This window comes from Erpetoichthys calabaricus, chromosome 4 (assembly GCF_900747795.2).
Source record: "Erpetoichthys calabaricus chromosome 4, fErpCal1.3, whole genome shotgun sequence".
NCBI classification, from domain to species: Eukaryota; Metazoa; Chordata; class Cladistia; order Polypteriformes; family Polypteridae; genus Erpetoichthys; species Erpetoichthys calabaricus.
Genome location: NC_041397.2, coordinates 223,793,840 through 223,817,809, shown reverse-complemented (window position 1 = coordinate 223,817,809; position 23,970 = coordinate 223,793,840). Strand labels below are relative to the sequence as shown.

The 23,970-nt window shown below is 36.2% G+C and overlaps 1 protein-coding gene across 2 annotated transcripts in view; it reads right to left on the bottom strand.

Annotated features, from left to right (window-relative positions):
* The window catches only part of LOC114650607 (F-BAR and double SH3 domains protein 2-like), a 280,162-nt gene that overhangs the window by 39,555 nt on the left and 216,637 nt on the right, over window positions 1–23,970 (bottom strand). Inside the window, exons 9-13 of one of the 2 annotated variants that reach the window (XM_028800358.2) lie at window positions 19,111–19,233; window positions 14,785–14,880; window positions 13,872–13,943; window positions 9,622–9,738; window positions 1,056–1,160 (exon numbers count right to left, since the gene is read on the bottom strand). In XM_028800358.2, the coding sequence (XP_028656191.1) occupies window positions 1,056–1,160; window positions 9,622–9,738; window positions 13,872–13,943; window positions 14,785–14,880; window positions 19,111–19,233 (513 nt within the window). The remainder of the gene's footprint in view (window positions 1–1,055; window positions 1,161–9,621; window positions 9,739–13,871; window positions 13,944–14,784; window positions 14,881–19,110; window positions 19,234–23,970) is intronic. The other variant, XM_028800359.2, reaches the window with a different exon arrangement.

The following is a 23,970-nucleotide window of genomic DNA, read 5'->3' as shown; positions in this document are numbered from 1 at the left end:
TTCATAGTGGAAAAATTAATAAAATTAATTAATCCGTTTAGATGTTACCTTTAAGAGTGGTATACTCGGATATAAATAAATTCTGGAAGGATTTTCTGGGGTTGTTTAAAGATATGCTTTTTGTTTATACCTGCTGACATCATTTTGAAGAATTCTTCAAAATCAATCTTTTTCTTTTCTCATTTACATGAGATAATTTTACACCCAATAAAAGTATTACATAATTAACAGATAGAATGTTATGGACAGGAGAACTGTTACACATTTTAAAGTCACAAAGTTTATGGGCAACTTCAAGACACAGAAGGATAGAAAAGAATGAGAAGTTAAACTGATGCTAAATGTAACATATTACAACATATCTGGTCATAAAACTCTTTGTCTCTATTTAAACCATGAAGACATGAGTTTTATGACCAGATATGTTGTAGTATGTTACATTTTAGCATAAGTTTAACTTCTCATTCTTTTCTATCCTTCTTTGTCTTGAAGTTTCCCATAAGCTCTGTGACTTTAAAATGAGTACACTGTTCTCCTCTCCTGCTAAATGAATCTCAGGCTGGAGAGGTCTGTTAATTTTTGACATTGAAGATTACCCACTTAAAGGTTTAGTTTCTTTTCTAGTGTACATATAAACACAGGGAACTCCAGTATTTGTACTGCAACCTTCCTGAAGGGCCTGAGCTGCCTTGAAAGCTTGCATATTGTAATAATAATAATAATCTGTCCAGTTAGCTAATAAAAGTTATAATTTTGCTTTAGTTCTCATTGCAGCTAGTAAGTCTGAAAGATTTCACTAATTAAAATCTTAATTATGAGTTCATCAGATTCTGGTAAGGACAAGTCACCAATATTTATAAATTGTCCACATTGTTTGTGTCTCAGTGGGGATAATGTCTATTTTGGTCCTTGTTGTTACCAATCTGATGGTATGAACTGATTAATTTAACAGTTAACTTCTAAACAAGTGAATTATCAATTTATTATAGAGTAAACAGAGTTACAAATATGCAGTTATGGGTAACGGTGAGTGTATACATAAATGTAGAGCTTACCTCTGCTTTACGTATGTTCTCTTTTGCTTCCTCAATTCTCTGCTCCAATTCAACACGACTTTGCTCTGATGGAACAGCACAAAGTGATTCACATTCGTCCAAAGTCTGTAATTAAGAAATTATATTGAAATATACAAACCACTAATACCGGTGCAGAAAAACATCAGACTTGCTAAATATACTTGAGTTTGCAGGCATTTACTGGATCTTAAGCAGATAAGATGCTTCTGTACAACTCAGAATTCATTGTGGAACTACCGTCTGCAATGCCATCATCATTAAAGATAAGTGTGCCAGTACATGTGGCAGCCACACATACCCAAGACATAACACCACCTGCACCATTTTAAACAGATGATGGGCTGTTCCTTTCGTCTACACACTTTGCTCTTTCCATCACTTTGATACAGGTTCATCTTTGTCTTGTCTGTCCACAAGACCTTTTTTCAGAATTCTGGAGGCTCTCTTTAAGTAATTTTTCACAAACCATAATCTGGCCATCCTGTTTTTGTGGCTAACTAGTGGTTTGCATCTTAAATTGTGGCCTCTGTATTTATATTCATGAAGTCTTCTGTGGATAGTAGTCTCTGATACATACACATCTGCCTAATGAAGACTGTTTCTGATCTGTCTGGCAGGTTTTTGGGGCTTTTTCTTTATCATAGTGTGGATTCTGCTGTCATCAGCGGAGGAGGTCTTCGCAGCAAATTTGCTGCATCCGCCCTTGTTTGTCAAATTATTTACTGATAATTCCGCAGGTTTGGGAGAACTTTTTTTTTTTTTTTAGAATCCCACAATGCTTTGCGAGGACATCCCCCAGACCTGTAACAGCCAACACTGGATGGGACTGCCCCCGGGTATATAATGCTGATCATTTGCATTAATTACAGACTGGATACAAAGCTTGCACATCTCTTAATGTTCTTTCTTCTGTGATCTCACAAAGGAACGTTCATGCAGTGGTTGGCACTACGAAGAGCACACAATCGCGCTCACAGTTAGAATCGCCAGACTACTGGTTGACACACTGCAGATTTGAATACTGGAAGAAACTCAGGGTTAACAGAGAAAACTCATGCATATATAAACAGTACATGCAGATTTCATGGAAACCAAAGGTGCTAAGGCAACTGGCGAACTAGTGTCAGTATTCATACCAATTTTCTTACATTTTCCATAAAAACAAATGCTATACAATGTAAAGCCATAAAGGCACATTGATATTAGGTATAGTAGGTGAACTCAATTTAAGAAGCTTAACAGATAAGTATATAATGTTGGTTCTCAAATTTTACTTTTACGTAACATATACAGCATAAATAACAAGTTCTCTGTTTGAACCAAATGTGCAGTTCGATCTTCCAGTTCCATGTCAATATAACAGAAGGAGGCACGTGCCCTATGCATGCGTAATTAGGCATGAATGACAACTCTTGAAAGAGCCTAACATTAACCCCCACCCTCCCTCCAAGCACAGGAGACTATGAAATAATCATAACGAAAGATTTATTATTATTTACAAGAAGTTTTTATCTTTTTGAAGAAGAAAAAGTGGAAAGCATCAACACAGACAGATTGGAGAGCCTTCATGACTTCAAAAAAACAGAACAAGCCAGTGGCTTCAATCATGACACGGCACTTTCAATTTTCCTCCTTTAACTCTTTAAGGGATGATTTTTTTTTTCCATTTTCTCCCAGTGCTGAATATTTTTCCAAAAAACTCAGTTTTCTGAAAAGCACACAAAACTATAGTTTCTCACATTCACATAAATCAGCATAAAATGTCTGTTGCTGCATGTATTGCCATGTACGATACTGCAGCAGCAGCAGTGTGGGGGTTGGGGGCAGTGAGCTGCTGCCGGGCTGTTTTCTAAAAAGCCCACAAAGCAAAAGTTTCTCACATAAATCAACATAAAAAGACTTGCATATTTTTTTCTGACAGTTGACTACGATTTTGGCATTTCCGCTGTTTTGATGAACTATAAGTTTGTGTGTTTCTGACTGTGTTCTTTTTTGATCTCATGGAGGCAAGGTGGTACAGTGGTTGGCACTGCTGCCGCACAGCTCAGGCCACCTTTATGGCCACAATAATCGGCCCAGTATAGTTGGCAGATGTTTCCCTAGCCTTCAGAGACACTTTCAAGATGATTGTGCCATTATAATCCAGTCAAACCTAGTTCAGTTAGTCCGTCTCCATTGACTTCAATGCATTTTGCAGAGTTGGACAATATTCGCAAACACTTCCATGATTTCTCTGAACTCGAGGTGAAACAAAAATGGTGGAGTTCGCTCATCACTATTAATGAGCTCACTAGTGCATTCTTTCTTCTTAAAACCATTACCTCAATTCAACTGTCTGGAATCCTAATGTTTTACAGATATCTCTAATGGTTTTATTCTTTTCAGCCTTATAATGGCTTCAGCTGTTGTCCTGATGTTGAAAAATGGCAACTATGGACTCCAAAGTGTAGAAGCAAGTCTAGGTATATTATGCCTGTACTAATGAAATACATCTGAGTAATCACAAATACCTGTGACAACAATTGTCCCAAACATTATGGTGCCCTGAAATGGGGACACCATGTATAAAAAGTGTTGTCATTTCTACATGGCGTGACCAAAATGTGTGCAAATACCCTTAGATTAATGTCTGCAATGTGAACTTCGCAGCAGAGGGGTAAATCAAGAAAAATGTGTCTCCGTCCCAAACATTATGGAGGGCACTGTATACATATTTTGTATATATTATATATACAGTGGAACCTCGGTTCACGACCATAATTCGTTCCAAACCTCTGGTCGTAAACCGATTTGGTCGTGAACCGAAGCAATTTCCCCCATTGGATTGTATGTAAATACAATTAATCCGTTCCAGACCGTACGAACTGTATGTAAATATATTTTTTTAAAGATTTTTAAGCACAAATATAGTTAATTACACCATAGAATGCACAGTGTAACAGTAAACTAATGTAAAAACATTGAATAACACTGACACAAACACCCAGGCTCCCTGCTCAGCTGCACGCACAGGCTCTCTCTCTCAGCAGCACGAGAGCCTCCCCAGCCCCCACCCTGTCTCTCTCAGTAACATTGCAGCAGTTTGTGCTATAGCCGTACAATCCGATTGTTGTATAAACACTTTTTTTTTACCACACATTCTAAATCAGAGACAAGTCAGTACTGCATTGCAAGCCAGTGTAGCAGCTGAATGCTCTGTTTACACAAAAACACAATTCTACTGTGCTACTTTCCATGTCAGATGAGACCAAGCCTAGACAAGTTGCATTGCTTCTGGATAGTGTTTACATATGGCTCCTGCTTTGCACAGTAAAGCCTTAACTTGCATCTATGGATGCAGTAGCAAATGGTATTGACTGACAAAGGTTTACTGAAGTATTCCCGAGCCCATCTCGTGATATCTGTTAAATATGTATGATGGTTTTCTAAGACAGTGACATCTGAGCTATCAAGAGACTCTTCGTATTCAGATGTGGTTTTCGTTCTTGCCCTTTATGTGCCAGACTGCTTGAAACATGTAGTTATATTATGCACTGTAGAGGATGAAATGCCCCAAATCCTTCAGATTTGTCTTTGGGGAATGTTGTTGTCAAAGTGCTCAATTGTTTGCTAACATATCTGTTGGCAAATTGGTGAGCCTCAACACATCATTGATCTTTAAGTACCAGGCCTTTTTTGTAGGCTCTTTATCTATACTAATAAAAGGCAAAGCCCTCACTGACTGACTGACTGACTGACTCACTCATCACTAATTCTCAACTTCCCGTGTAGGTAGAAGGCTGAAATTTGGCAGCTCATTCCTTACAGCTTACTTACAAAAGTTAGGCAGGTTTCATTTCGAAATTCTACGTGTAATGGTCATAACTGGAACCTGTTTTTTGTCCATATACTCTAATGGAGGAGGCGGAGTCACGTATCGCGTCATCACGCCTCCTACGTAATCACGTGAACTGAAAACAAGGAAGAGACTTACAGCACGAGTCAAACGCGGGAACGAAGGTAAATGACGTTAATTGTTGAGTGTCTTTTAATACTGTGTTAGCATACATATTAACACATGTGCAATTAAACGTGTGCATTTACGGGGTGATTTCTCAGGCTTAAAAGCTCGCCTTTTATTAAAAAGGTAAATGCAAACTGTTTTCATTCTGAAGGCACAAACCACGTTAGATTTCAGCCGTTAAAAGCGCAAAAATGTCGGTACACCACATAAATAAGCACAACATATTATCAGTTGTATTGTATGCTTACAATACATATAGAAATGTGTTAATCGTTAACTAATAGTATGGGATGGTGTTTTTCGACTCGCGCCTTGATTTAAACGATTGCATGTTTGGTGGGTTTGCGTAGCTTATTGTCAATATCTTTACACCTCTTTTTAAGACTTATTGACTGAAACGGGCTTTCATGAAAAAAGTTAGGGCTTTGCTACAGGATACACCCTCCACAAGTTAAGGAAGTAAAAATAAAAGGTATATATTTCTGTTTTATTTAAACCTTTTAAGTTCGTATGCATAGCCCCATTTAGCTGTTTTAGTTTTTTTTTCTTTCTTCAGTAATATTTAATCTCCTTAAAGAAAAACAACATATGCATTTTACTTTTTTTGTATCTCTTTAGTAATATTTTAGTGTAAAAGGATAACCAGTATTTAAACCTTTTATGTTACTTTATAAAGTTATTTTACACAATGTTGAAAAATTAATAAGAAAGCTACATATTTTGGCAGCTGCTGCTTTAATTTTCAATGAAATGAAAAAAAGCTCTCCAAGAGAAAACATCAATGAAGAAGAAACAGTATGCACCATCTAAAAAGGAGAAACCCTCATTTATAAAGGTTTGCTGCAGATGACTTAACTGAAAGTAAATGAATAGTTCCTATGTGTATAATACATATTTATCTATTTGACTTATGCCTTTATTCCAGCAACTTGCAACATCTGAGGTACAATTTGTTACATTACTTTTGTTTTTTGCAGCACAGGCAGGTGAAGTGACTTCCTCAGGGTCACACAGTGGTGTCAGTACCAGGATTTGAACTGACAAGCTCCGGGTTTGCTGAAATATTACTTAAGAAAAAAAAACGAAAACGGGCAAATGGGGCTATGCATACAAATGTCCATCCATCCATTATTCAACCCGCTATATCCTAAATACAGGAGCCAATCCCTGCCAACACAGGGCACAAGGCAGGAAACAAACCCCAGGCAAGGTGCCAGCCCACCACAGGGCGCACACACCCACACACCACGGACAATTTAGAATCGCAAATGCACCTAACCTGCATGTCTTTGGACTGTGGGAGGAAACCGGAGTACCCGGAGGAAACCCAGACAGACACGGGGAGAACATTCAAACTCCACGCAGGGAAGCGAACCTGGGTCTCCTAGCTGGCACCTTTCACTGTGCCACCATACCGCCCGCATACAAACTTAAAAGGTTTAAATAAAACAGAAATATATACCTTTATTTTTACTTCCATAACTTGTGGAGGGTGTATCCTGTAGCAAAGCCCTAACTTTTTTCATGAAAGCCCCTTTCAGTCAATAAGCCTTAAAAACAGGTGTACAGTGATCCCTCGCTATATCGCGCTTCGCCTTTCGCGGCTTCACTCCATCGCGGATTTTATATGTAAGCATATTTAAATATATATCGCGGATTTTTTGCTGGTTCGCGGATTTCTGCGGACAATGGGTCTTTTAATTTCTGGTACATGCTTCCTCAGTTGGTTTGCCCAGTTGATTTCATACAAGGGACGCTATTGGCAGATGGCTGAGAAGCTAGATTGCTTACTCTTCTCTCTCTCTTGCTCTGACTTTCTCTGATCCTGACGTATGGGGATTGAGCAGGGGGGCTGTTCGCACACCTAGACGATACGGACCGCTCATCTAAAAATGCTGAAAGATTATCTTCACGTTGCTATCTTTTGTGCAGCTCTTTCCTGAAACGACATGCTGCACGGTGCTTCGCATACTTAAAAGCTCAAAGGGCACGTATTGATTTTTGACTGACTGACTGACTGTCTCTCTCTCTCTCTGACGGAGGGGGTGTGAGCTGCCGCCTTCAACAGCTTTGTGCCGCGGTGCTTCGCATACTTAAAAGCCAAACAGCCCTATTGATTTGTTTGATAGAGATTGTTTTCTCTATCTCTGTGACATTCTGTGCTCCTGACACGCACTCCTTTGAAGAGGAAGATATGTTTGCATTCTTTTAATTGTGAGACTGAACTGTCATCTCTGTCTTGTCATGGAGCGCAGTTTAAACTTTTGAAAAAGAGACAAATGTTTGTTTGCAGTGTTTGAATAACGTTCCTGTCTCTCTACAACCTCCTGTGTTTCTGCGCAAATCTGTAACCCAAGCATGACAATATAAAAATAACCATATAAACATATGGTTTCTAACTTCGCGGATTTTCTTATTTCGCGGGTTGCTCTGGAACGCAACCCCCATGATGGAGGAGGGATTACTGTAAAGCTAAACTTGCAGCACCGCTATTCAATTACACTTGCCTAACGCCTCTCCTAAAGGGAAATACTGTGGGATCTGGGCATCCGTCAAAGCACCAATCACAGGCCCGATTAGAAAGCGGGAAGCTGTGATTTGTCGTCTCCCTCCCATGTAACAATCACAGCCCGTGTTACAACGCACTATGTATGTATGTGTATATGTGTGTGTATGTATGTGTGTATATGTATATATATGTTTACATAACCTCTTTAACACACTACTTCTCCGCTGCGAAGCGCGGGTATTTTGCTAGTATACTATAACATGACTGCCTCGCCTGTTTAACATCCCCTGGTTCACATCACCTCAATATCTATAACCGTCACATTGTTATTAGTCCTAAACTACTCCTGTCCCAACTCTTTTTGGAACACGTTGTGGGCATCAATTTTAGAATAAATGTATATCTTCAAAAAAACAATACAATTGTTTTAGTAAAACATTAATATACTTTGTCTTTACATTGTTTTGCTTGAATACAAATCAAAATAAAATTACAAATCACTCCGTTTTGTTCTTATACCGGTAATCGTTTTCCATAATGTCCTAACTTTTCTGGAACTGGGGTTGTGTATTTATTAAATATAAGCATACAGTACAGGCACACCTCATAAAGACTATACAAAGCAATCGTCTTTAACCCTTTTTCTTTTTTTTTTCCTGTAATTGGGCAATAGCACAGAAGTAGGGTGCAGTTCCTAACTATTACACTATGTATTGTATGCCTACAAACTTGCTAGTCAGTCTGCCAAGTTACATTGTGCTGAGTTAACTGCATATTACTGATATTTATTCTACATGTAACTCTGGTGTTTTTTTTCTCCAAGCTGAAACAAATCATGTCAGGTCATATCAAATATTAAGACAATGATAATCGTGTTTTACTACTTGCATGGACTTGTTAATAACTATTTTCCCCATGAACAGACTGTTAATCGGTGAAATTACACTGAAATACTAAAGAGTCTGTGAGAAAGCATTGGGAAAAATGTGCCCCAAAAATTCTGTAGGCAAAGATGCATTTTGCACTGTGACAGCACACCTGCAGACATCGTATTGCCAGTCAAAGGGTTTTTGGCTAAAAAAACAATGTGATTGTTGCTTTGCACCTCCCAAATTCATCAATTCTTGTTACCTGTGACTTCTTTTTGTCTTTCCTAAATTAAAACTGACATTGATTAGTTGACAGTTTGTGTGAGAAACACAAAAGAACAAAAAAAATCTCAGGATTTTTTCATTTATTTAGCACATCATTTACATAAAGCTAATTTCAAAAAATCAAGATGTTAACGATGTCTATGCTAAATGAAAATATTAATAAAAGCTAGAGAATAAAACTACAAAGTAGAGCACAAAAAGCTTAACAATATAGGTAGACCCTATGGCAGCATGCATCTAACAATGTAGTGCCAAAACCTTATAACTATAGTGATTCTGCTGGCAACCTACAGACTTTCTAAATCGACTGATGCCTCATTGTTATATAAGCAATGATAATGAAACAGAATGGTGATAATTAAAATGGAAGCATCACAGAAACAAGCTAAAAACCTAGGAAGCTGCTAGAAGAGTTTTGGTTGGAATCAGTTCAGTTTCATAGGATTTTGCTATAACAAAATGCTTACATTAGTATGTGGCTGTCCTGATAGCCAGACAATGGTATTATGTGAGGAATAACGATTATATTTTTAGGAAAACTTATGGCGTGATATAGCCTGACTGGAAAAAAACTTCACCCAAAGTTTATTTATTATTATACAAGCAATGTCAAACAGATTTAACCAATTTTTTCATAATAAATGGAATGTTTGGTTTTCTTGTATGAGTGAATTTTTTTGTTATATTTTGATGAAGGCCTATAGTGGGAATATCTGAGTAGCTATGTCCATTCTTATTGTGTAGCTGTATGGTATGTCATCAAGGAACATTCCTGCCCAATACCCTTAAATAATGAAATTCAGTCCAAATTTGAAGAGACTAAAGGTGAGGTACATGGGTACTGATGGACAGGTTTTTGAGCCAAATGCAGAAACTTACACGTTCATTATGAATGATGTTTTTATGCTCTCTTGCTACTCTTGTTGCCCATTTTCTCGCTTCTTTGTTCAAGCTGTGCTCTTCAGTTGTTCCAGACTCAGATTCTAACTGCCGACTCTATAAATCAACAAAAAACATAATGGTGACTCTACTCAATTTAAGAAACAGACAGGAAGAAAAAAATTTACACAGGCATATAGTAATCCAAGTCTCAACAAACAAATAGTTCTTTCATCTAAATCTAGGATTATATTAATTTTCACCTATAACATAAAAAACTGAGGCCAAAGAACCTACGCTTATAAGGTCTGCACTGTATTAGTTTTTAGTCTGACATCAAATGTAAACAAAACTGTATATAATTCAGCAGTACAAGACAAACGTGTTTAAATCAAAAATATTTATTGCATTGACTAATTTTTAAGGTATTTTATTAATAATCAATATTCATAAACCACTTTGGCAATTGCAACTAGATACACAGCTGTAACTAAATACTTCTTCAAAATAGAATCTAGGCCACATCATAAAGCCTCTAAGAATAAAATTTTGATCCTAAGGATAGTGATGTTGCTAAATATAAAACTAAGAGTGGTGAAAAAGTGTGACAAAGCTATATGATCATCATTTATGACCAAGAAAAAGTGTTCAGGTAACATGAAGTAGTATTGAGATAAAATGTGGATAAAGCACTGTACTCTTGTTATGATTAAAACAGAAAAAGCAAATATATGGTCCTTCGTGAGGCATATGATGGAGTCTCTAAAATTAATGGCATAATGACTCAGAATTTAAAATGCAACTGCAACCTCCAGTTATCTGAGACATTAACAGCAATTTCATATTTTTTTCCATGTTCTTATATGTAAATTTTTTGTTTATGCCCCTGGAAAAATGGTTTGCATTTAACTATTTTCAAAAACATACATAGATTAACATACATGAGAGTATGAACTGAAGTGTACTGTTTATTGTGAATAATAAAGTATATTCAAATCTGAGTTAACGAGTTTGCTCTTTAGAAGCATAGTTTCCTGCGCACTTTCAGAGCTATATAACCACCACACAAAATGTAAAAATAGCTGGAAACTAAGACACACAATCACCACTTACATAAGAGATCATGAATGTTATCCTTAAGATTAATGTCAGATAAAAATGAGCAGCTAAATAATTGGAATTAGAATTTTGCCTTGTCTTCCTTTTTGTTAAATATTAAGACACCTTTCTTAAGCTTAATTTTTATGGAAAATATCTTTACCAAAAGATTTATTTCTAAATAATCTCATTTTTTATCATTTATCAGTTTTAAAATGTATAAAAACACTATACACTTGCAAAGTGCAACAGAAAATAAAGAGATTAATAGCATAGTTTAGCATTTATAATTAAAAGCATGTCATGTCTGTGCAAATGTATAGAATCTTTAATATCTAGGAAAGATAAGCATTTCTCATAACTCCTTGATAATGTAGGCAGTTATTTTAGATTTGATGAGAAATCTCCAGTACGATTTATGACATATTTATGTTTATATAGCTTAATACTTATGCAAATTCAGCTCTCCAGCTTGTACTGAGTGCCATTTTAAACAGCACTCTACTTTGCTTAAAAATTATTTTCTTTTTATCTTACACCAGTTTATTTTATCATGGGTCTCAAGAGTTTTTCTAAGAAACTTTATGAATATTGGCCCAGAATGTGTTATGTGATCTTTAAAATCTATGTTTAAAACATTAGAGAGAATGCATAATTTATTTGTTACAGCAAGATAACCAAAAATGAAACTAAAATGTTAAGGAAGCATTCAGCCGTTCAGTTTCTGCACAGTAAGTTCATAACATGACCTGGAAACTGAAGGACTGATTTGAAAGCATAATGTAATAAAACTGAATGCTTCATCTTTGCAGATAACCCCAAGAAAAATAATTCACTATGATAATGAAAATTAAGTAAACAAATCAATTAATTATTATTTTATTTTTTTTGATACTCTCGGGACTGAAGGGGATGAAGTCATACAGTGGAGATGAAGAGAATGCATGATTAAGTCAATTTCACTTTTTTGGAAAGTAAAAAAAAAAAAAAAAAGACATTTAACTTGCACAATATACATTAAAATTAAAAATCACTATAATAATAAAAACACAACACATAACGACATTTACATAATACAAAAATTATATAGAACAACATACATCAAAAGCCTTACAACAAATAATAGAAAAGGAAAACTTGTACTTAATACTTATTTTTCCGCTGTTTTTCCATAACCCCGTTAATTCCCATTAATTAACAGTGAAGGTTCAAGGTTAACAGTCAAAGTGTGAATACTACATGTAAAACAGTGGAAAAAGTTCAGCATTCCCAGATCTGTACACAAGACTGAACTAAGGAGAAATACACATAGGGTCTTCTCTGGTTCCAGAATTCTTAATGACATTCTGACAGATCAAAATGCTAATCACCTAAATGCTGACATCAAATGTAAATCTGATGTGTCCATCACTGTCATCTCACCAAACAGAATATTAATATTGACAAGTATGGATACATTGCAAGAGAGAAGGAAAAGGCCTTCAATTTCACAACTTTTATTCAGGTGAAGAAATTAATTAACAAAACATTCTTAGATTAAAACCTCTGAGAATCATAGAACCAGATGGTTACCCTTAAATGTATGACAACTTATAATTCACTTTACATTTAGTACATGCACCATGACTGTAGTCCACATTTATAACAGCACCATAATTCAGTTCCTCCATGATTAAAAATGTACTTAATGAGATATGCAATTAGGACTTTAAACATACTTTATCTGGACAGAGTGCCAAAAAGGGAAGAAATAGTGTTTCCAGATTCTTTACACACATTAACAGATACTGTAACTACATTTAGTGAAAATGTTTAAATTCAAAGCTTGAAAAAAAATACATAAAAGATTTTGTTTTTTAAAGTTGCAAAAGGAAGGCAAATCACTCCTAAAACTCAACATCCTACCCTGTAAAATGACAACAATTCCCGTTTCTTTACACTATGGCATTTTGCCATGGTCTCTGGAGACCCAAGTTCAAACAGGGACCTTAAAGAAATCTGTCAGGCACACAGTACATAGAGTTCAATGGCAGCATGAGACTTCACAATGGCTTCTTTCTGTAGCAGAGAGTGCCTTCCGCTTGCACACCACTGCTGTGAATGGATGCCTTTTTATTTTTCAGCAAGAATACAAACTCGCCTAACATTTTATTAGGAACAGACTTTTGCTGTTTGATTTCCAATGAAAATAAACCCCCAAGCCAACAATTTGCCTATTCTTTGCTTGTCTGCATCTGCAACATCTGAGATGCAATGAACAGATTATAAAGAACAGGGTACAAGCATAAAGCCCCTGTTTATGTATGTGCAAAAATCAAACAGTAAACTCAAATATAGTATAATCAGATGTTTTGTGTGTTTATTTACCTTTTTCAGCTAAAGATAGGTTGGTGGTTTCGCTTAAGACCAAGTAAGGCATAGGTTGTGTGGAGACTATAAGTGAGTGTACATGTGTAGCTGAAAATTTTTCCTCAAAAATTCAATAAAAAATGACAACACTTTGCCCTGAAATTACTGTACATATATAATTCCACCCAACCATCCATTATCCAACCCGCTATATCCTAACTACAGGGTCACGGGGGACTGCTGGAGCCAATCCCAGCCAACACCGGGTGCAAGGCAGGAAACAAATCCCGGGCAGGGCACCAGCCCAACGCAACATATATAATTTCACCTTCAAAACATAAACTAACATTTTAACACCTAATCACAAAGTCAGTTATGTTTAAACATCCTCTGCATATCTCATGAAGCACTGCCTTAGACAACATCTGTCATGTTGGAAGGAAATCATGTACAGAAACATGTTTATGCATTTAAGCTATGATTCAGAAAGATGCAAGGGTGAAGAACATTTTTTCCCCAGTAAGAAGTAAACACTAATGAATACAACATTTCAAAAAAGTAGTTTCATATAAATACAGTGAGAACAATACCATACAAAACAGTTACAGCAAAATAAATCTGGGGCTTTGCAAATGATAGCATTTGAAATTTGTATACAACTTTCTATACATTTTGTTCCAGCAAGTTGGCTTCCACCATTGTCTGCATGCATATCAGTTATCCCATAAGACACCAACAGAACAGTCTCCATCCCCTCACCTCCCACAAGAAGTGCCACCAATAAATATTACTTAATGTTATACCTCAGCCAAAGTCATTCTCATAGCACTCACGGGTGTGGGCTCAATGTCAATCAGCTGGAAAGCATTTAAACTCTGAACAAGTAACAGATATTGAACAAAAAATAAATATAGAACATAGTTAAAATCAATGCAAAGCCATTTATATTTAGAGAAAGCGGTACACTCCGACAAAAATTAATTGTTGCATTGGTTAAGAAAGGATAAATACAATTTAACTATTACTATATAAATGTGGCAAAGGCAATATCATGAACGAAGAGTTACAAAGCAGAATCAAGAACCTTTAGATCAGTACAATAAGAATTTTAAGTATGGTTTCAGATAAGTTACACAAAAAAAAGGCCACAGGTAGAATTAGTTCCAACATTAGTGCAAATCACACAGCATTATTAATTTACACAATACACAAACAAGTATTAAGCCATGCACAGATGTAGTTTAACAAAAAGCCAATTTTATTTCTATACTTATATTGTAAAATTTTTATTATATTAATTTTAAGTTTACTTTTAGCAAAATCAATTACATAATTCTGATGGCAAGCTACTATATCTGTATAATAAATTGCATTAATTTCATAACTGCATTAGCTAAAGTTTAAACAAAAAAGTCACGAATGTATTAGTAAAGGACAAAAAGCAATATTGCCGTCTCCTTTTGATAAGCTCTTTCTTTTTACGAAAGCTACACAGAATTCCCTTTATAGAAATAAAGCATGAGATGACACAGTTTACTAAATCTGATCTTTTGCAACCATCTGTCAAAGGGCTACAAATAATGAAAAAACACTGGAACATTCAGCCTGTGTAATTCTTCAGACACTGCTCTGACAGAAGAGGATCAGCCTGATACTCAGTAAGATTACACTTCTAAGCAAGATAAACTGGTAAAAAGAGGAGAAAAAAAAACATACCATGTCACTATCACAGGGCTGGAATTGAAAAGATTGTGATTTGTGAAAGATTTCATTCTCTTGCATAAAAAGTTGCTGATTGAGATCTTGCATCACCTATAACAACAACATGCGGCAATTAATTCTGAAATTACAATTAAACTTATACAGTATATGTAAAGCAAACTTACAATCTATTGTACAGGTACAATTTACTGTATATCACCTTGTTAACATACATACAAACCACTTTATGTCCAATGAGATGAAAGATATCAACAGTTTTTTATCCAATTTACACTTAAGGCTTTCGCTATGGAACACACATCAATATTATTTCAGCAATAACAATACAAGACATTATATCTATACTTTATGGATTAAGTTTAATCTAAAGTTTAATACATAAAATAGTCAAGAGGTTAAACTGAAAGTCCATGAGAGAGGGTTATCTTCTGAACAGAGCCATTTGATTTTACAACAAGCTTTGAGATTCATCCTACAGAATGTAGATGCAGAATACAGATTTATTCCCAAGCAATACTCATGATGTTTTTAGTACCTTATGTCATTTGGACTTTTTGGTCCACACAACAGTACTCCAGTAAGGCCGGGTTTAAACTTCACATGACGGATGTGTGCACCTTTGGACGCTACTACTATGCAAGCAGTGTACTGTTTATTCTTGCGGGTGTACTTTATGTAAATCTGGAGGATTCCACCAGGCACCAGTGCAAGATATCATCATGGTGAGAAAACAATGTTTGGCTTTGCCTTGTTGTGACTTGTCAGAAATATCCATTAAATTTCCAGGATACCTTGCCACAATATCACTGAAAAGAATGGATGTTTAATGATTACATCCATCAATCCAGGGACGAGCCCATTCCAGCTAGCTTTGGGTGCAAGACAGAAACGATCCCTGAACGAGGCATCAGGTCATCGCAAGGTGAATACAAGGACACACATACTGTACACTAGTGTCATTTTAGCATCACCAAATCCCAAAACCTGTATGTCCTTGGATGGAAACCACAGCACATTGTGGAAACCCACCAGGAAAACAGCCAAACTCCAGCCAGGGAACACCAGGGACGTGACTCCCTACTGTAAGGCAGCAGCACTACCGCTCTGCCACCGTGCTGCCCCCATATGTGTAATTAATAACAGTATTCATTATTTACATTAAGTTAACGATTTATCTGTAAAATGTAAAATACATGTTTTAACACATTTCATCATGAAGGTGATATCAAGTATAAATCTAAGGATTCTAAGTGTGCAGAGAACTGGAATATTATAAATTGAATGTGTTCTGTGTGGCAATCACCACCTGCCACTGTTGTCAGTGCAGGAGTAAGCCCCAGTAGCTTGTAGTGATTAACAAGTGGGTCAGTTTTATGATGACATTTACAACGTTCTACTTTAATGACAAAATAAACTTGAGATTAAAGTTGGATTTTCCTCTTTATTCACGAAATAGACATTGTTTTCTTCACTGTGTCCCTAATTTTTTTTCCCCTGTTTTGAATTAGAATTTAGTAAATGTCTACAACAGGTAACAAGCAAAATCAGAAAAAGCTTTTATTTGAGCATCTGGAATCCTAATAGTAAGCATAATAAATAAATATAATTAAATTAATGGCTGCACAGAGTCAGGCTCATTTGCAACAAATCAGAAGCAGTTAAAGCTATGAAATATGCCTGAAATTGACTTTTATTTTTTTGTTGATAAAAGCACTTTTTCTGGGTGGTTAATGTGTCTGCTTTAATTTCTATACTGATGTTTCTGACTTACATTACAACTTTGCCATCAAGGTTTATCTTGTTGGTAAAAAAAACTGCTGTCGGTAAGAAATTGATTCTATAATCAAAATTTATTGTCATTTGTTTCAACCTACACTATCGGTCAAAAGTCTTAAAACACCTCAGTTTTTTTCAATTCTTATGAAAATGCACTCAGTTTATTGTCTAAATGGTTAATTAAATCAATGCATAGAACAAATAAACAATAACAAATAAAAAATTAGTCAAGGAATCATTAAGTGTACAAAATTTTATTTAACTTTTTGATTAATCAAAGTAGCCACCTTTTGCTGATATAACAGCCAAACTGTGGTAACTCTTAATTCAGAATGCCAGTCACCAATTCTGCCTCTAGCAAAAGAATCCCAGACCATCACACTTCCTTCTTTGTGTTTGGCAGTTGGAGTCACACCAAGGAACCATCCTTTCACCAAACCCGGAGAACAAACATTTCACATTTTGATTCATCAGTCCATAAGACTTTCTTCCAGTCTGGAGTAGACCATAGATAGTACTTCAAGGCCCTATTTAGTCCTTTAAACAATGTTTTTCTTACTGCCACTGGCCCTGTCAAACCTGCAGCACAAAGTCTCCTCTTCACAGTAGAAACTGAGACTTGCTTTTTTCACCCACTGTTAAGCTGCGAGGAACCTATCTTGTAAAGCTGGTAACCCTCAAAAACTTGTCTTCTAATTGTGTTGTGACTTTGCCAGATCTCTTCCTGTCAGAGTTTCTTGTGTAGAACACTATATTCACTGGCAGTTATATTTTTTTTGTAATTTCTCTAAATGATAGGCTTACACTTCTAAGGGTAATAACGCTGTGTCTCATATAATTTGTTAATTGCAGTTTTCTTTTCATTATCACTGGAACTTACAACATTCTAAGTTTTTTTTTTTTATAAGTAATCAACAGAAGTTGGGACACCAGTGCAAATTGTTTGCTTCAACTTGCAAAGGTTAATTTACTCTAATTGCTGCAGAACATCTGTAGGTTGAACTTATTAGTTGTTCACTGAAGGCGGCATATTTGTAATATTCTGATATTTCCTTTTTTCATTTTTTTCTAATTTACCCTTTAAATTTAAACCTCTGACAGTTTACTGCATACTGTGTTAACATTTTAGGTCATTCCTTGTGTTTGAATTGATTAAAAAATGTAAAAACAGAAGTTTTTTTTTTTAAAAAACTATTGTCTAGTAGTGTATATAATTCCTGTCCTCTCTCTGATAATTTATGAGTGATTTTGGTGATCATTCACTTTAAAGTTATAATAATCATACAGAACAAAAAACAATATTACATTTACTGTACCTTACTTGTAACACTTTTTCAGCAAAACCATTTAATAAGGCCAATTGATTAAATGATCACTTTCTCTCAACTGTGAAGTCTGTTAAGACTCTGCACATGTAGTAATTACAGTAATCCCTCCTCAATCGCGGGGGTTGCGTTCCAGAGCCACCCGCGAAATAAGAAAATCCGCGAAGTAGAAACCATATGTTTATATGGTTATTTTTATATTGTCATGCTTGGGTCACAGATTTGCGCAGAAACACAGGAGGTTGTAGAGAGACACGAACGTTATTCAAACACTGCAAACAAACATTTGTCTCTTTTTCAAAAGTTTAAACTGTGCTCCATGACAAGACAGAGATGACAGTTCTGTCTCACAATTAAAAGAATGCAAACATATCTTCCTCTTCAAAGGAGTGCGCGTCAGGAGCACAGACTGTCAGAGAGATAGAGAAAAGCAAACAAATCAATATGGCTGTTTGGCTTTTAAGTATGCGAAGCACCGCCGGTACAAAGCTGTTGAAGGCTGCAGCTCACACCCCCTCCGTCAGGAGCAGAGAAAGAGAGAGAGAGAGATAGAGAGAGACAGTTTGTTTTTCAATCAAAAATCAATACGTGCCCTTCGAGCTTTTAAGTATGCGAAGCACCGTGCAGCATGTCGCTTCAGGAAGCAGCTGCACAGAAGGTAGCAACGTGAAGATAATCTTTCAGCATTTTTAGACGAGCGTCCGTATCGTCTAGGTGTGCAAACAGCCCCCCTGCTCAATCCCCCTACGTCAGGATCAGAGAAAGTCAGCGCAAGAGAGAGAGAAAAGTAAGTTGGGTAGCTTCTCAGCCATCTGCCAATAGCGTCCCTTGTATGAAATCAACTGGGCAAACCAACTGAGGAAGCATGTACCAGAAATTAAAAGACCCATTGTCAGCAGAAATCCGCGAACCAGCAAAAAATCTGCGATATACAGTATATTTAAATATGCTTACATATAAAATCCGCGATAGAGTGAAGCCGCGAAAGGCGAAGCGCGATATAGCGAGGGATCACTGTACTAATATAGTGTGTATATTTCTCTGGGTTAAAGGTTAAAAACAATTGCAAATAAATTACTCATCTTTATGTGGTTTTTGAAGATTGTTTAAATATCCATTACATATTAAAGATTTTTCCAACTGTAGCTCAGAAGGCCAGCATTGCTATATACAACATGTGACCCTAAATCGTTAGGCACAAAGAAAGACTGTGACTTACCCTGCTAGAAGTTTCCAAAAGGAACTGGAATGTGTGCTGTACAGCTTGGCATAACTCAAGCTCATTCCCACTGAATGCTATTAAATATTCCTTAACATGATCATAGATATTTCCATCCAATGCCTGTATATAAGAGTAAAGAATAAATGGCAAGAAATTAAAAAAATAAATAAATGAAAGTCTACCAACCAAAAATACATGAGATTCCAACAAGTAAAATATTGCTGTATATATACATACTGTACTTTATTTAACTTTCACAGCCATCTAAAAATGGCCAGCTCTAGCCAACTTTATCATCTATGCAAATACCTTAAGGCAAAAAGGGACTGGTGTTTATTATTTGAAGGCTTTTGGGGGTGCAGGCAGCATCAGAGTTAGAATAGATTAAACTAGAGTTTAGTGAAGAGCAAATCCCACAGAGTTTGCGTGGCCATGAGTTTGGCAAAAATCAAATAAATGTTTAGGAACTTCTCAGAATGCCACAATATGATTTGAAGTTAATCAGGAAGGAGAACTGAACCAGTGCATTAGTTTGTTAAGTGTTCCTTAGATATAGGGAAGTGTCCCCAGACTATGCTGGATCGATTATTGTGGCCAAAAATAAGACCAGAGCTGTGAGGTAGCATTGCTAACCACTCTGTCTCTATGCCTCAAGCAACAAAAGATGTACCTGAAAAAGGTACCAAACATATACCATTGTGCTCACAGAGCTCCAATTCTTAAGGCACGAATTGGCCGGACCAAGCAGCATTTTTTTTTGAGGTTGCGTAGTTAGCTACACAGATTCCAAGCACCTGGTTCTTTTTTTTTTTTTTTAATGATCTATACGTACAGATGCTTCACACTTTTTCCTCCATCAAGAAGAGAAAAGCGCCTTGTAAATAGTGATAAATCTTGCGTTATTTTTATTTGACAGGGTTTCATGCGTTTTCTGACACTAGAGGGGGAATGCGCTTCTCTAAGGTTTATTCTGACTTGTCACGGATCACATGGCTAACTGCTTATGCATTCATTCAGCATATAAAATTAGCCACATGGGGTTATGGCACATCTTTTTTGCTTTCAATCTATCCATGCAGTTACTTCACATCACACTTTCTTCTTCCATCAATAAGACAAAACATCTTGTAAATAGTAATAAATCTTACTTTACTCCTCAGAAGTTTGCTTTTACTCAAACACTGGCCATTTAGCCGGCATATAAAATTAGCTATGCAGCACAATGGGATCAGTATTATATATTCAGTGGCAGTACCCACAACATTCTCATTATGGTCAGCTAATGTATCCCTCAATACAGACTCAGCTTTTTTTTGGGGTGCAAATCCGGCTGAAGTAATATGTGGATGTTAACATCACATATGCACAAAGCAGACCAGGCATCAAAGAAAAATGTGAGATGGAGTATGCTTACAGTACACATATGTGAAAGTTTCCTGCATGGTTGCTATAGCTTTTTGATGTCACCATGGTCTTGTAAAGCATCATGGCGAGCAGGGAAGAAATATTTGTCTAAGCCAGCCACATGTTGAATTTCCAGGAAAATGTCCTGCAAGCAAGTCACCAGTGAACACAGCATATTCGCTTGGCAAACACTACTGTAGATTAACATATGCGTACATTTCCATATGATGCAGAAAACCTTTCTTCTTTCAAAAAAAAACAACACCACCTTAAACCAGCACCACATTACATAGCTTATAGTCAGAGGGGATGTCAAATTTGACAACAGGAGTTGCTGATGTTGTTGCCTGAGGTTGTCCGATTGCAGGACTAGGAATTGTAGGTGATGGTAGACTACATTTCTACATGGTGACTTTTTGGCATGGGTTCTTATTTCTAAAATATTTTGTTGGGGTGAGTCACAAACCAGTCTGACTGAGTTGTTGAGGATGACCAAAACTATACAACAGATGGTCATGGGACAGTGCCGGAACTCCCCCAACTTGCTAAAATTATGTAAATGAAGTCTGAGACTGAAAATTGCTGGGAAAATCATGTAGTGTGCCAAGGCCTTTAGAGGAGATTTTGGTTTGAAGGTAATTTCTGCTTTTTAATGGTAACAGAAAACCCTCTGAATAAAGAAAATACAAACAGACTGCATTTTCGATATGCACACATTAATTGAATTTAGATTTCTATGGAAGTATTGGTGCCGATGCACTTATTTAATAATATCATCTATGTTTTGCCTCAAGCTTCAGATACAGTCAAGATTGGTTTGAAGATATATGTACTGATCCATAGAGTCTTTCATCTCACCATTAATGACTATATGATCCACGCTCTGGATATATTCTAAAATTAATTAGAGTAATGATATCATCCCTGTCATATGAGATCTCATTTAATTAGAGAATAAATAGAATGGAGGGAGCCTGTACAAGTTTATAACATGTCATAAATGGAATAACCTCTGTGTGTTGTGACAGTCTAAACAAAACTAACTAATTAACTAAACAAATAAATACAATTAGCATGTAATAAAGGCTAAATTGAATACTGTACCCAATTTGTTTGTTGGAAGTCCACAAATAGGAATCACGCTAAAACTCCAGTACTCTCCAAGTGTCTAATTATGGTGTCAAGTAGGAAACATTTTGAATTATCTACTGTACATCACTCTCACACTGGTTGCCAAAAAAACAGAAAAATTACTTTACTACAGTACATGCAAATGTAATAGGTCACTATTCTGTTGACTGAGAAAGTGAGTTTATTTATTCTAGGGGTAGAGATAATGGTTGTGATGTTGCATCTGAGAGAGATTTGGCTCTAGTCCAGTGAAGAGTGAACATTTACAGTAGGACCCCATTGAGCTGTTGAGCATCATGTCTGAGGGTCCTGACGAAAACAGCATCTGGTCTGATGGACTAATTCATTGTGGTGGATATAAGCAGCTTAAACAGACTGTGTATTTGAAGGCAGAGTGTTTCAAACTGTTCAGACTCTATATCATCTGCAAACACCATACATCTCATCATGGATGCAGAACCTTATTATTTCACTTAGCAAAAAATAAATCACTCGCTCCCTTCACATACATGCATCACACACATCTTTTTACAACAAATATTTTCATTCCTGACAGTTTGTGCTCCACTTTGTTTCTATGTTGTTTTAGTTTGTTAGTTGTATATCTGAATCTGTTACAGCTCATTTGTAATACAAAGTTTATTTTTAAGATGAATATTATGGGATCATTAAACATAACATTTATTCATAATATATATATATATTTTATATATGCTCAAATTAACTCCAGTATTTCTTCTACTTTTATTATTTACTAGCAAAATACCCGCGCTTCGCAGCGGAGAAGTAGTGTGTTAAAGAGGTTATGAAAAAAAAAAGGAAACATTTTAAAAATAACGTAACATGATTGTCAATGTAATTGTGTTGTCATTGTTATGAGTGTTGCTGTCATATATATATATATATATATATATATATATATATCTATACATATTAATAAAAGGCAAAGCCCTCACTGACTGACTGACTGACTGACTGACTGACTCATCACTAATTCTCGAACTTCCCGTGTAGGTGGAAGGCTGAAATTTGGCAGGCTCATTCCTTACAGCTTACTTACAAAAGTTAGGCAGGTTTCATTTCGAAATTCTACGCGTAATGGTCATAACTGGAACATATTTTTTGTCCATATACTCTAATAGAGGAGGCGGAGTCACGTATCGCGTCATCACGCCTCCTACGTGATCATGTGAACTAAAAACAAGGAAGAGATTTACAGCACGAGTCAAACGCGGGAACTAAGGTAAATGACGTTAATTTTTGAGTGTCTTTTAATACTGTGTAAGCATACATATTAACACATGTGCAATTAAACGTGTGCATTTACGGGGTGATTTCTCAGGCTTAAAAGCTCGCCTTTTACTAAAAAGGTAAATGCAAAACTATTTTCAATCATTCTATGATCTGCTTCTCACAACTGAAGGCACCGTGGCTGATGTTACGTCACTTGCTGTCCAACCATAAGCTTTACCTGGTGGTTAACCGGACACTCACTTCACTCCCTTTCGGGAATCGAAGCTCTGAGATTTTCTTTTGTTCTTAATTAAATTTAAAAGCAATACTTCACCGCTGCTAAGCCCCTCTAGCGCTGACGTCCGAGGTTCGATTACCGTAAGCAAGTGCAGTGAGTGTGTAATTACATTCACGGCATTTGTAGTCTGATTCACAATCTGATTGTATGGGTGGTTACCTACGAGGTAACGCTTATACTTGGCCACCAAGTCAGGTCGAAGTGATCACTCGAGTAAACGCAGCTTCACAAAAAAAACAGATCCTTAACAAACTGTTATTAGTATATTTTCCCTCAATTTAAAACGTTTTATTTTCTTCTTAATAAAAATTTAAAAGCGGTACTTCGCCGGTGCGAAGCGCGTGGATTTGACCGACTGACACATACAGACATATTCATGAGTGCAGGTACTTCGGAAAGAAAGCACCGTGTAAACCTAAAGTTTAAATTAAGTTCATAGACCTACAAAAGGTTGCCATTCATTTGAGGCAAGATTGCTTTTCTTCTGTACAACTATACGTTGCATTCTCAAGAGTGTGCTTGCACGGCTTCAGATATATATGTATATATATATATATATATGTATGTCTATATATAAATATGTAAGCTTATAAGTACTGCCTTACTTCTCTTTAAGAAAGGAAGATGTAATGATACTTGATTTAAACGATTCCATGTCTTCCTGGGTTTGCGTAGCTTATTGTCAATATCTTTACACCTGTTTTTAAGACTTATTTACTGAAACGGGCTTTCACGAAAAAAGTTAGGGCTTTGCTACAGGATACACCCTTCACAAGTTAAGCAAGTAAAAA